Source organism: Tursiops truncatus, chromosome 11 (genome assembly GCF_011762595.2).
Source record: "Tursiops truncatus isolate mTurTru1 chromosome 11, mTurTru1.mat.Y, whole genome shotgun sequence".
Classification (NCBI taxonomy): Eukaryota; Metazoa; Chordata; class Mammalia; order Artiodactyla; family Delphinidae; genus Tursiops; species Tursiops truncatus.
In genome coordinates, this window is record NC_047044.1 from 101779373 (window position 1) to 101789776 (window position 10404).

Consider the following 10404-nt stretch of genomic DNA (forward strand, 5'->3'; position numbering starts at 1 on the left):
ACTAATCCAAGTCCACTTTCAGGTAACACTGTACTGCTTCACGCGCACTGTGAGTGAGTGAGTACCTTGTAAGAGCATCCCTTGTGTCATTGCTGTCATTCATGTCACTTGTATAAGCACACATAATCGAATACATTGTTGCTATTATTACTTGGAGCAGCTGTTATCTGGAAGATCAATTAAGAATAAGAAAAATAAGTTTTTATTCTCCCTTCACCTACTTCTTCCTCAGTGGCCTCTCTTTCTCTGTGTAGATCTGCGTTTCTGACTTATATCATTATCCTTCTCTAAAGAACTTCTTTAACATTTCTTACAAGGCATGTCTACTAGCAATTCCTTCAATCTTTGCTTGTCTGAGAAAATCTTTATTTCTCCCTTGTGTGTGTGTGTGTGTGTGTGTGTGGTGTGTTTGTGAATAGTTTACTTTATTGAGATATAATTCACAGCCACACACGCACCCATATGAAGTGTAGAATCCAGGGGTTTTTTGTATATTCTTACTTGTACAACTTAATAACATTTCTTTTTAAGATCACATGTCTTGCCTTAATTTTTATTTTTCTTTCTTTTTTTAACATCTTTATTGGAGTATAATTGCTTTACAATGTTGTGTTAGTTTCTGCTGTACAACAAAGTGAATCAGCTATATGCATACATATATCCCCATATCCCCTCCCTCTTGCGTCTCCCTCCCACTCTCCCTATCCCACCCCTGTAGGTGGTCACAAAGCACCGAGCTGATCTCCCTGTGCTATGCGGCTGCTTCCCGCTAGCTGTTTTACGTTTGGTAGTGCATGTATGTCCATGCCACTCTCTCACTTCGTCCCGGCTTACCCTTCCCCGTCAAGTCCGTTCTCTATGTCTGCGTCTTTATTCCTGCCCTGCCCCTAGGTTCATCAGTACCGTTTGTTTAGATTCCATATATATGTGTTAGCATGCGGTATTTGTTTTTCTCTTTCTGACTTACTTCACTCTGTATGACAGACTCTAGGTCCATCTACCTCTTCGCAGATAACTCAATTTCGTTTCTTTTTAAGACTGAGTAATATTCCATTGTATATATGAGCCACATCTTCTTTACCTATTCATCTGTCGATGAACACTTAGGTTGCTTCCATGTCCTGGCTATTGTAAATAGAGCTGCAATGAACATTGTGGTACATGACTCTTTGAATTATGGTTTTCTCAGGGTATATGCCCAGTAGTGGGATTGCTGGGTCGTATGGTAGTTCTATTTTTAGTTTTTTAAGGAACCTCCATACTGTTCTCCATAGTGGCTGTATCAATTTACATTCCCATCAACAGTGCAGGAGGGTTCCCTGTTCTCCACACCCTCTCCTTCATTTTTGAAGGATAACTTCTCAGGAACAGAATTCTAGGTCAGTAGGTTTTTTCTGTCAACGCTTTAAATGTTCCCCTCCACTCTCTCCTTGCTTGCTTGGTTTCTGGTGAGAAGCTAGATGTAATTCTTATCTTTGTTCCTCTCTAGGTAAGATACTTTTTCCTCTGACTTGTCACAGAATTTTTTGTTTACCTCTGATTTTCTGTAATTTGAGAATGACATGCTTAGGTGTAGTTCTTTGGACACTTATTGTACTTGGTGTTCTCTGAGCTTCCTGAATCTGTGGTTTGCTGTCTGACGTTAATTTAGGGACATTCTTAGTCATTATCGTTACAGATATTTTTCTCCTGTTCCTTTCTCTCTTCTCCTTCCGTGTTCCAGGTGTGTGTGTTACACCTTGCGTAGTTGTCCCACAGTCCTTGGATGCCCTGTTGTTTTCTTTCCCCCGTCTTTGTTGTCTTTGCCTTTCAGTTTGGGATGTTTCTGTCGAGACATTTTCAAGCTAAGAGGTTCTTTCCTCTGCAGTGTGGAATCTAATAATAAGGCCATCAAAGGCATTCTTCATGGGAATTCCCTGGTGGTCCAGTGGTTAGGACCGGCGCTTTCACTGCCAGGGCCTGGGTTCAATCCCTGGTTGGGGAACTAAGGTCCTGCAAGCTGCTCGGCATGGCCAAAAGGGGGGGGGGGGCGTTCTTCATTTCTGCTCCGTGGTGTTGTGTTTACATCTCTAGCATTTTTTCTTTTTGGTTCTTAGGATTTCCATCTCTGCTGACATTGCCCATCTGCTCTTGTGTGCTGTCTGCTTTATCCGTTAGAGCCCTTAGCAGATTAATCATAGTTGTGTTAAATTCCTGATCAATAGTTCCAGCATCCCTACCATGTCTGGTTCTGATACTTGCTCCCTCTTTTCAAATGTGTGCGTGTTTTTCTTCTGCCTTTGGTTTGCCTTGTCATTTTTTCTGGATAGCCGGACATGATGTCCTGGGTAAAAGGTAAATAGGCCTCAGTGACGTGGTGGCGAGGTGTGTGGCGGGCGCGTTGGAGTCCTGTGACTAGGCTCTGTGGGTGAGCCTGTGCCCCCCCGTGAATTTGGCCAGAGTTTCTGTGTCTCTCTCCTCCTTTACATGGGGCAGGACTGGAAGGTTGAAGTGGGCTGCCGGCGAGTATTTTCCTTCCTCTTGGGCAGTTAGGCTGTGGTTAACTGGTTCCCCCTGAGGACACAGCTTGTCAGGAAGATCAGGGCTCATTTTCCCCTTCGCCCGGGAGCAGGGAACCAGGGGGGTAGAGGTGAATCTCAGAATTGCAGGGCCTCCCCGGGACTGGTCCCCCGGTGACCCCCAGCCCCGCCCATCCGTCTCCAGCCTCGGGACAGCGGTTTGCCCTGTGGCATCACCTCTCTTCTCTTACAGTCTTTGAGATTTCTGGTCATTCAGCTTTTTCACCCACTTCGGGGTGGAGTGGAGACGTCCAGGTCCTTCCACGGGGAAGCTGCAAGTCCCTCGGAAGGTTTTGCTTCTCAGTTTTGTGCACACTGAGCCCCCAGCGCTCCGCAGTTACAGTGTCGGTTTTCTACCCAGTAACCCTTAGCTGATTGTGGGTGCTGTGCCCCTCTGCTAGGCGCTGCCACCCAGAAGCTGAGTAAAATGGGCCCTCCTTGGGCTCAGGGCAGGGCGGGGTGGCATGTTCTGTGCTGTGAGGTGGCTGTGTTACGGGGCTCGGAGGACAGGAGGAGGCCGGGGTCGCGGGGGCGCAGTCAGGAGCACATGTCCGCTGGCGGCCAGCTTTCCAGAGAGAGAAGTGGAGAGTGACTGTCTGCTACTGTTGGTGCTGGGACTGCAGGGTAGCGGGGGTATGTGTGTGCACGCGCGCTTGTTTGCTTGCCTTCTACCTTATTTTCTCCCTGGCCAGAGTATGGGCGTTGAGATTGGAATCACAATTTGTTTGTGGCCCCAGCTCTGCCAAATATTAGCCCTGAGTTTTGGGGGGAATTCATTTAACTTCGCTGAGCCTCAGTATGGAAGAGCAGCCTCTGTAGCTCACAAAAATGATGGTGCGAAAAAGTGTTCTGTGAAAACAGTACATTTTTACAAATATCAGCTTTTCAGATGTGTCCCTAAGAGTGTGTGTTTTTCCGCTTCTCGAGTCTGAAGTTTCCTTCGAGTTTTGGTGGTGACTGTCTTTGCCGGGCAGCAGTCAGGCACAGCCGGGTATGAGCCGGGACAGCCCAGCTCCCCCTGCTAGTAGGCCTGCGAGCCCGCAAGGGGCCACCGTGGGGTGGGCTTCTCCTGGGTTTTCTCCTGCGGCATGTGCTAACCTAAATACTTACTGTGAAACATTTAGATTACATGAAAGATTACTGGGGGAAATGTCATCTGTAATAATATTAAATAGTTTGAATAAAATTAATTTTGGGGGCTTCCCTGGTGGCGCAGTGGTTGGGAGTCCTCCTGCCGATGCAGGGGACGCGGGTTCGTGACCCGGTCCGGGAGGATCCCAGTTGCCGCAGAGCAGCTGGGCCCGTGAGCCGTGGCTGCTGAGCCTGCGCGTCCGGAGCCTGTGCTCCGCAACGGGAGAGGCCACGGCAGTGAGAGGCCCACGTACCAAAAATAAATAAATAAATTTTTGTCTATTTTTTCCGACTTGAAGCTTCTCATTTCTGTTTTAAGAACTGCAGACCTCAAAAAGTTTATGTTTGTTTTCATCAAGGACGTTTGAAGACTGACTCTTGGGAATTTTTAGGTCAGAACTGGTTAGAACAGAGTGTGGGAGGTGACACATAGTTTGTGATCTAAAATCAGTTAAGTGGGTTTTGCAACTGAAGTAGTTTCAGTGTAGTAAGGGTTTGGTTTAGTGTTTCATGAGATCTGTTTATTTTATGTGTGAGTGTGCGTGTGTACTGCACTGTGTTTAAAATGTATTCTTTGTGGTCTTGGTCATCACATTAGGTGGAAAGTTACTTCTCTGAGTCTCTCTCACAGTATTTTCTTTGGGGTTTTTTGTTGTTTTTGTTTTATTTTTATTTTTTTGGCTGCGCCTCAAGGCTTGTGGGTCTTCGTTCCCCGACCAGGGATCGAACCCGGGCCCTTGGTGGTGAAAGTGCGGAGTCTTGACCACTGGACCACCAGGGAATTCCCTCTCTTTTCTTATTTTAGGTTAATAGCGATCTAAGAGACATTTGGTCGTTAGTACCCTGTTTGACTGAATGTAGAGAAGCAAGGTATCTGTGTTTGTCTTTTCCGGTGAATACTTGAGAGAGAGATCGTAATGATACGGGTTGGCTGGTACACTCCAGGGGACGTGGGTCTCTGAGCTACCAGGGAGTGGGGTCTTGGGAGTTGGCCCCGGTGTCCTCGGCTGGAACAGTTAAGTTCATTGGCCGCTGTGACCCTGTGTGTGAAACACTGCTTGAAGTGGCAGAATAATTTGTAACTGGTGTGAACCAAAACAAAACTCGAAGCAAATGTGGTTAATACAGACATGGTGAAGCACTGCCGCACACTTTGAAATGGTTCTTTGAGTGATCTCCAAGCTGTTTTTACTTCGTTCCTACCACTAAAACCAAGGTTACGCTTACATTTTATCTTACGTTTATTCTACAAGAGTCCCTTTACCTCCGCATTTGTTTCTTCTCTACTTCCCTTTTTCTTTGAAGGGTTTCATGAATATATCTTTGTGTATTTGCTTGACGAAAACACCAAGAATAACCTTTTCCATTTGCTTCTTGCTGTAAACTGAGGAAAAAGCACCAGTGTGGAAGTCTGGGGTTGGGGGGAGCCTTGGGCTCGAGCGTTAGGGGAGCACAGTTGACGAAAGCGTGGGCCCTGCAGGTGAACGGCCTGGTTAGATCCAGTCCCAGCTTTGGACTTCAGGCCAATTACTTACCCATCTCAGTTGCTTTAGTTTCCTTATCTGTGAAAGTGAAATGAATTAATTTCAGTAAAATCTTCAAAAGGACACTGGCGTCCAGTTCTCACAGCAGCTGAGGGACCTTGGGCAAGTTACCTGATCTCACTGGGCTTCATGTGTTTAAACAAAACATAGTTTTCTGATTCTTTGTACATATTTATTTACTTATTGGCCACGCCGTGCGGCTTGCAGGATCTAGTTCCCCAGCCAAGGATTGGCAGTGAGAGTGTGGAGTCCCAACCACCGGACCTCCAGGGAGTTCCCCCTTCATGCATATTTAAACTCTAGTTGGTCCCAATCCGTTTTATATTTTTGAGCCCTTGAAGTTACTCCTTTCTGTTTTTTGTATCAGTGGGACTAAAGAGATAGCTGTTTCCAGCAATATACATATTTTGTGCTAAAAATTATTTAAATTGTTGGAATGGATCTAAGGCTAGTTGTAGATGTTAGTCCCCTAATGTGCTAAGTTTTAGGTAAAGTATTACCCAAAACAGTGCTTTATCTTTTATTGAAAGCCTAGTCTTCATTAATGACAGTAATAGTCAAGGGAGAGGCCTCTATTTTTATATTTTTGCTTCAGATGACCAGGAGTGAAAGTCTCAATGGTCATCTATTCTTTCTTTAAAACTTCTTACATAAAAGCACAAAATTTTTGGTGAATCGTCATTAAAATAATCACGTCCAAAATACAGAAATAAGTCGTAAGGTAGAGAGTCCATGACAGCAAGGAAAGAGGCAACTAAGTCTGACTGGCTTTGCGGCCATATCGTCCCGCAGAGTTGTCACTTGACAACCGTGTTGATCCAGTATCTTGGTTGGATGAAGAAGTCTTCCAGATACGGGATGAAGAATGTTCCTGACTCTCAGCCTTGAGCTGTTAAAAATAAAGAGAACAGTAGTTTTACGCTAAATTCTGTTTTAGTTTGTTAACTTTTCCCTCATTTCTTCACGATGCAACTTGTGAAATTTCCATTTCACTTGTTTTGGCTTCGAGCCCTAAATAAAAAGCAGCAAAGGTCTCCTTTCTGAGGATTAAAATTTTTACCTGTTTTATTATGGTTCCTTTGTTTTGCTTTTTAAATCAGTTCTTGCTGTTGGAGGTTCTGTTTTTAGCCCTTGGTGGGAGTTCCCACTGGTGAGCACGTGGATCTCTCTGACCCTCAGGCCGTCGGCTGCAGATGTGAGTCTAAGGATAGGGGACACAAGGGACCATATTGCTTATCTCCAGACAACTCGAGTGTGACCGGATCACAGAGCAGAACTACTCTGCTTCGTATAAACGGCACCGTAACCACAAAGTAGAGTGGAAATTGGTTTGCTTGCATATGCTCTGCAGACTCCGTAGCATCTGCGGGTGTCGTCCAGACTCTGGGTGACTTCCCGTCTGTCTCCGCCACGAACCTCCTGGTCCCCGTGTGTCCCCTGCCTTAGGGCTGCCGGTGTCGCGGTGAAATGTGTGCCTCCTGTGTCGGTCTTCACGTCTAGATGGTGAATTTGTCAAGAACCAAAATTGAGTCGTGTTCTTCCTTGTGACCGGAGCTGACACAGCCCCCGCAGGGAGCCTGGAGCGCCCGTGGCCGTGTTGCTGCCGTGTGGCTCCCGCCGCCAGGAGGGCGGGAGGCCTGCGTCCCCCGCACCCTCCCCATCGTCGGGGCGGCTTCATCCATGACCGAGTGGCCGATGACCGTTCCCTTGCCGTTGAGTCAGGGCCGTGGCGTCTGCTGCCGGCACCTCCCTGGTCACGGCAGGCTGCTTCCCGTCCCCGGCTGACGTTTCTGGGCCTCTGCTGGGCGGTGGCTCTTCCCCGCCCCTCACACGTCCCTCCGCCAGGCTCCTGCACCTCCCCAGCTGCCAGCAAAGCGCGTCCTTCCCTGTCTGGGCTCCTGACGGCACCAGCCCGGCCGAGCGATAGATCCCTAGGGCACAAGCTGCCTGCCTTTTTCTCCGCTGTGTTGCATTATTTATTGCATTAAATGTGTATAAATTGATTAGAATATAAATCAGCTTTTTGCTTTTTCAGCTTTGAAGAAACTGGTCAGAGGATCGTCTTGTTAAAAATTCTTCCCCTGTGTTGGTCTACAAGCAAACACGTTCAGTCCAAAAACTGTAGGTTTATACAGTGCATTTATCCCTGGAAGTTCAGTTTAGGAAAGGGGCTGCCTCCAGATTTACATTTATTTTAGGTCTGTTTCCCTTCTTTGCACTGACCGCCCCCCTCATCTCCTAGGGCGCTGTCTTTGCCCTGGAGCCAGAGGACGAGGAGCGCCCCGCGGGCGCCGCGGAGGACAGCAACGACATCTACATCCTGCCCAGTGGCGGCTCCACGCTCGCCAGCCCCCCGGAGTCTCCGACGACCGCGACGGCGTCCTGGCAGGCCGAGGGCTTCCCCGTGTCGCTGTCCAGCAGCCAGAGCTGGCGCACCGAGAGCCCACCGGTGTCCCTGGGTCCCGAGTCGTGGCAGCAGGTCACAGTGGACCCCGAAGAAGTCAAGAGCTTGGACAGCAACGGGGCTGGAGAGAAGAGTGAGAACAACTCCTCCAACTCTGACATCGTGCACGTGGAGAAAGAGGAGATTCCCGAGGGCGCGGAGGCGGCGGCTGTGGCGGCCTCTGCCCTGATGGCGGCCGGGGAGCCTGGCCCCGAGGGGTCGGCCGGCCAGCCAGCCAGTCCCACGACATCTCTGTTCGTGGAACTCGCTGAAGAAGAGGCGGGAGCGGCCAGGTCCGGAGCTGCCGAACTGGAGCAGGAGGGGGTCCCGCCGCTAGAGCCCCCGGTGGAGCCCCCAGCAGCCCCGCCGGGCGGAGGGCAGGCGGTCCGCGGGTGGGGGGGGCTGGGCGCAGGGCCCTCCCCGGGCGGCCCCGAGGAGGCTGGCCCGCCGCCTGAGGGCAAGTCCCTCCTGCTCCTCGGGGGGGCAGCCGCCGCTGTTGCCATCCTGGCGGTGGCAGTTGGGGTGGCACTGGCTCTGAGAAGGAAGTAGATTTTTCGGAGAGAGAACACAAAAAGTTGTAAGGTTTTAGTTGTGTCGACTGGACTGGAGCGGCCAGAAGCTAGCTGGACATCCCTTGGACACTCCGGGGTCAGGAGGACTTGGGTCCGCAGGGCAGGGGGCCGACCCACGTGTTAGGGCTTGAGCTGGAGGCTGCGCACAGTGGTCTGATTGGAGGTCCCAGGCCTGGGCGCCTGCTAGGTTCAGGGTCTTGTGTGTAAAGTGCCCCCCGCCTGGCGTCCACAGCCCCTGGGTAGCTCCCGGGCCTGGGGCCTGTGCCCTGTAGGGTGCGCAGCCTCCGCCCACCAGCCCTGTAGCACCTTCCCCAGTGGTGGCAGCCCCACCCCACGTGTCTCCCCGTGTTGCCAAACGTCCCCCGGGGATAACGTCATCCCGTGAGAGCCACAGTCTCAGAGCGAGAGGGTCCCCATGGGGGCGCCTGGGGGGCAGACCCCAGGCAGGAGGGCGTGGCTGTGGGCCCCTCGGCTGCTGGTGCACTCCTGCCTGGAGTCTCAGCTCCTCTGTTCTTCCCGCCCTCAGTCCCGCAGCCCAGGTGCTCTGCTGGGTCTCAGCCGCCTCTCAGGTACTGCCCTGCCCGCCTCGCCCCAGGGTGCCCCGAGGCCCCGTGCAGAGGGCTCGCCCGATGCTTCCCGCAGTTCCCCTTGTAAAGATGCTGCCTTTAGTCTTTAAACGTACGAGACGGAAGAGACCTGGGGCCCCTGTCCGGAAGCTGGAGGGTGGCTTAGCTGGCCTATCGAGGTTGCTCGCAGCCCTTTTGTCTGTGGGCACCCTTGAGCCGACAGGGACTCGCCAGCTGGCAGCGTCTCTCTTGCTGGGCCTCGCTGTCCGTGACCTGGACTACCAGGATTCCCAGGTTCTGGCCTCAGCCTCCTTCCCAGTCAGGCCGCTCCTCGGCGGTCTCTTGCCAGGTGATAAGGGTTTCCACATGTGGGCTTACAGACTGGGGAATCATAACTCTCATTCAGTACACAAAGTCTCCTAAATATCATTGAAGTAAAAAGCAGGAAAGAGAGGCTGCCCTTGAGGGTCTAGCTTGGCTTTCAGCGTTCCATAACGGAGGCTCACACTGAGCTCGTCACGGCCTAAATGCCAGAGTGACAAACCGTAATGATCACGGTCAGCACGTGCCCGTGGAGACTCAGCGTAGCCTCATCCGCTGACAGCATCCCTCACGGGTGGACCACGTCTCATCATGCCTGAGGTCAGTGTCACGGATGGGGACACACGTGCTTGAGACAGGTCATCTCAGATTTATCCTAGTAAATGTAACAGGTTACTTTTTAAATCCTGAAATTTGTAATAAAATTACTTTACCTATCCTGATCACCAAAACTTGATGTTCTAAATGTGCTTTAATTTTTTAAATTTATTTTTTTAAATTAAATATTCTTCCTAAAGCGATACTGTTTAGAAGTTGGTCAGAAAGGTCTGGAGAGTGTGTGTGTGTGCGCGTGTGCGTGTGTGCAGCTTTACCAGGCAGTGTATCGTGCGTTCTGAGTTTTTGGGTCTCGTTGGGGAGGGATGTTGGTCAGGGTCTTGGTGTCCTTCACTGAGGAGCCAGAGGTGAGGGAAGTGGGGTTTTCCTCGTGTGTTCCGACTGCAGCACTGGTGCTTCGTAGGGGAAGAGCGAACTGCTGAGTTGTCTTCATTCTCTTCCCTTTTATGATAGAATATTCTCTTTCCAGTGTTTACATGTAAACTCTGGATCCTCAAGCCCACTGGCTGAACGCACTGAAGCAGTAACAGGAGCCGGTTCGTTTCTGAGCTGCTGGCGGGAGGGCGGCTGGCGGGAGGTCTGCGCTGCGGAGGCTGAGGTCTGCGTTCTCCACGGCGGAGGGGTAAGGCGGGGCCACGCGTTACTCAGCAGTGACCCAGACAGCGTGGCCTTCAAGCACGGGGTTCCCGAGTGATAGGAGGACCTCAGCGTCCCCTCTGGTTGTGGACAGGAGGAGGGAGCGCCTAGTAAGGACTGTGGTGGTAGTGGCTCCCATGTTTTGCTGTGACGTTAAAAACTGCTTCTCAGGTGCCCACCCCCTTTTTGGTGGGACTGGAACATCTGAGTCTAAGGTAGAGGGAGGATGATGGTGGGACGCAGGTGTGGAACTCAGACTCGTCACCCTCGTTTGAACTGCTGTGTTGGTACGTCCTG

General features: G+C 50.7%; 1 protein-coding gene and 1 long non-coding RNA gene across 5 annotated transcripts in view; one reads left to right on the forward strand and one right to left on the reverse strand.

The window, feature by feature from the left end:
- Nucleotides 1-9587, forward strand: part of BCL2L13 (BCL2 like 13) — a 64218-nt gene extending 54631 nt beyond the window's left edge. The window contains exons 7-8 of one of the 4 annotated variants that reach the window (XR_004529083.2): nt 7269-7354; nt 7476-7613. Coding sequence is in view for 1 of the 4 variants with exons in the window: in XM_033867281.2 (XP_033723172.1) it covers nt 7476-8225 (750 nt within the window). In the remaining 3 variants the exon portion in view is untranslated. Of the gene's footprint in view, nt 1-7268; nt 7355-7475 lie in introns of all 4 variants that reach the window. The other 3 variants (XR_004529082.2, XR_012324632.1, XM_033867281.2) reach the window with 3 other exon arrangements.
- On the reverse strand, nt 551-7490 carry LOC141275937 (uncharacterized). Its single transcript, XR_012324637.1, has 2 exons — nt 6294-7490; nt 551-6122 (listed from the first exon to the last, which is right to left on the reverse strand). It is a non-coding gene; the product is annotated as an uncharacterized lncRNA (long non-coding RNA).
- Nucleotides 9588-10404: the final 817 nt, after the last annotated feature.